Here is a 2,577-nt window from a genome sequence, read left to right on the forward strand (position 1 = left end):
CTTTAATATTTTTTTAATGTATTATTATCTTAAATCTTTTTCTCATCATCCGTTCAATAGAAAAAGTCTAATATTTCCAACTTAAATGTATTCATAATTAAGATAGTTCATATCTTACATGTAGTATATTGTATGCATGTCCTGTGTATGATTTATTTGTTTGAAATAAACAAAAAACAGATTAATGATTAAAAACATTTTTGGCTGAAACCATAAAAATATTTCGTAATTATTCTTGTGGAAGTATGTGGATCGAATATAGTTATTAAAAAGAGAAGAAAGAAACAATTGACATTGATATATAAACAAATATCTAAATATTTAAATTGTTTTGTCGATTAAATTTCTTTTCAACTTTTTCCAAAAATATAATTCTATTTAACCGTAGATCAATTATCAACACTTACTGACATTTTGTAAGTTTTTTGTACATTTTTCCACATAACGTATGAATGATTCGTATTTTTTGAATTATTTATGTAAAACAAATGGCAAGGCTTGTCTTTCAAGCTTGCTCGCAAAGCTTTTATATAATATTTCGGATGGACTATTCTTACACCAGAAATCCACGGTAAAAATCCACCGCCATAAACATCTTCCAGCCAAAAGAAAGGCATTATTGTTGTCGCTTCATACATTTCTTGTATAACGTCAAGGGACATAATGGAAGAAGGTCCGGCACAATAAGGAGGAAACGTTGCAAATGGGTAGTCCGACGGAGATGTATACCATTTATTACGTTTACCACGCCGAGGTCTAGCTTTGGTCAGAAGAAAACATTCTAAAACCTTGGTTTTGTTTTGTTTATTGCTAAGGTAAGGAATAAGAACAGGGATGTTGATGGTAATATCGTCGTCAATTTTGATGACATACGTCACATTGTAACAGAATCTACTCATCCAAAACAAACTAAATACTCGTTTATATGTTAAATTTCTGTAGCTGTCCATAAAATTTCCTTGTATAATGTCTCTGTATTTGACACTTTCCTGTTCAATTTCTTTTTGTTGAGTATCATTCATGGTTTGTCCAAGTACGAAGACATATTTAATAAGTTTATTGTCAAATTTGGAAACAGATCCAAATGTTTTTCTTATAATATGACGTTCGTCGAATTTGTATGTTGCGGAATAAACAAGAACTAACAAAAATACATGTTTTTCAGTACAAGTCGTTCCCGTATTACGTAACGAAGAATATCGATGTTTGTGAATTAGAGGGTCTACCAGTTTGTTGGTTGATACGTTCATATAGAATAATTCAAAATCCGTTGAGATATTTCGTCCGTTGTATGTTATGACCCCCTTGCTTCTGATTAATAACTTCCTCTGTATTGTCAATCTTTTACCAAATTGGGTTTGGATATTTGGTATAATATTTGATGTAATATTCCTTTCCAGTCCTCCTTGAATTCCTGAATAACTGTTAATTAAAATCATTATAAATATTACAAACGAAATTTTCCACAGTACTTTTTTCCTAAATTTCATAACTTTAATTGTTCTCTACGGATTAAAAAATGTAGTAAAATGGGTGAAACCGGACGTCCCAGAATCTACTCATCCAAAACAAACTAAATACTCGTTTATATGTTAAATTTCTGTAGCTGTCCATAAAATTTCCTTGTATAATGTCTCTGTATTTGACACTTTCCTGTTCAATTTCTTTTTGTTGAGTATCATTCATGGTTTGTCCAAGTACGAAGACATATTTAATAAGTTTATTGTCAAATTTGGAAACAGATCCAAATGTTTTTCTTATAATATGACGTTCGTCGAATTTGTATGTTGCGGAATAAACAAGAACTAACAAAAATACATGTTTTTCAGTACAAGTCGTTCCCGTATTACGTAACGAAGAATATCGATGTTTGTGAATTAGAGGGTCTACCAGTTTGTTGGTTGATACGTTCATATAGAATAATTCAAAATCCGTTGAGATATTTCGTCCGTTGTATGTTATGACCCCCTTGCTTCTGATTAATAACTTCCTCTGTATTGTCAATCTTTTACCAAATTGGGTTTGGATATTTGGTATAATATTTGATGTAATATTCCTTTCCAGTCCTCCTTGAATTCCTGAATAACTGTTAATTAAAATCATTATAAATATTACAAACGAAATTTTCCACAGTACTTTTTTCCTAAATTTCATAACTTTAATTGTTCTCTACGGATTAAAAAATGTAGTAAAATGGGTGGAACCGGACGTCCCAGATGTAATGATTGACATGCGTGATCAATATGGTTAAACGTATTATATCAATACCTTTTAATGCATCTCATATTCATAGCTTTGAAAATAAGTTTAAAGATCACTCATCCGGTACCTTGTTGCAACAAAAGGTTTAATTTGTTAATTGCAAATTAGAATGCACTTAAAGAAAGAATTATCTTTGGATGAATGAAGTGGTTATGTATATATATAAATTTTTATATTGTACAGAATGCAAACGGGATAATAAATGTATGGCGCCGATGACATTTCCAGTAACCACAAATTTCACAAACCATTATTAAACACTTCACATCAAATAAATAATACTTATTTATGTCATTTCAAAAAATAAATCTACTT

The 2,577-nt window shown here is 30.2% G+C and overlaps 1 protein-coding gene across 1 annotated transcript; it reads right to left on the reverse strand.

Annotated features, from left to right (window-relative positions):
- Positions 1–389: 389 nt before the first annotated feature.
- LOC139521608 (beta-1,3-galactosyltransferase 5-like) lies at positions 390–1,022 on the reverse strand. Its single transcript, XM_071315086.1, has one exon. The coding sequence runs from the start codon at positions 1,020–1,022 to the stop codon at positions 390–392; it is 633 nt and encodes a 210-aa protein (XP_071171187.1).
- Between the last annotated feature and the right edge of the window lie 1,555 nt (positions 1,023–2,577).

The sequence above is a fragment of the Mytilus edulis genome, chromosome 4 (assembly GCF_963676685.1).
Source record: "Mytilus edulis chromosome 4, xbMytEdul2.2, whole genome shotgun sequence".
Lineage (NCBI taxonomy): Eukaryota > Metazoa > Mollusca > Bivalvia > Mytilida > Mytilidae > Mytilus > Mytilus edulis.

Coding starts and splice junctions, on each gene's coding strand:
- LOC139521608 (XM_071315086.1), bottom strand. CDS start 1,022: ATGAATGATACTCAACAAAAAGAAATTGAACAGGAAAGTGTCAAATAC.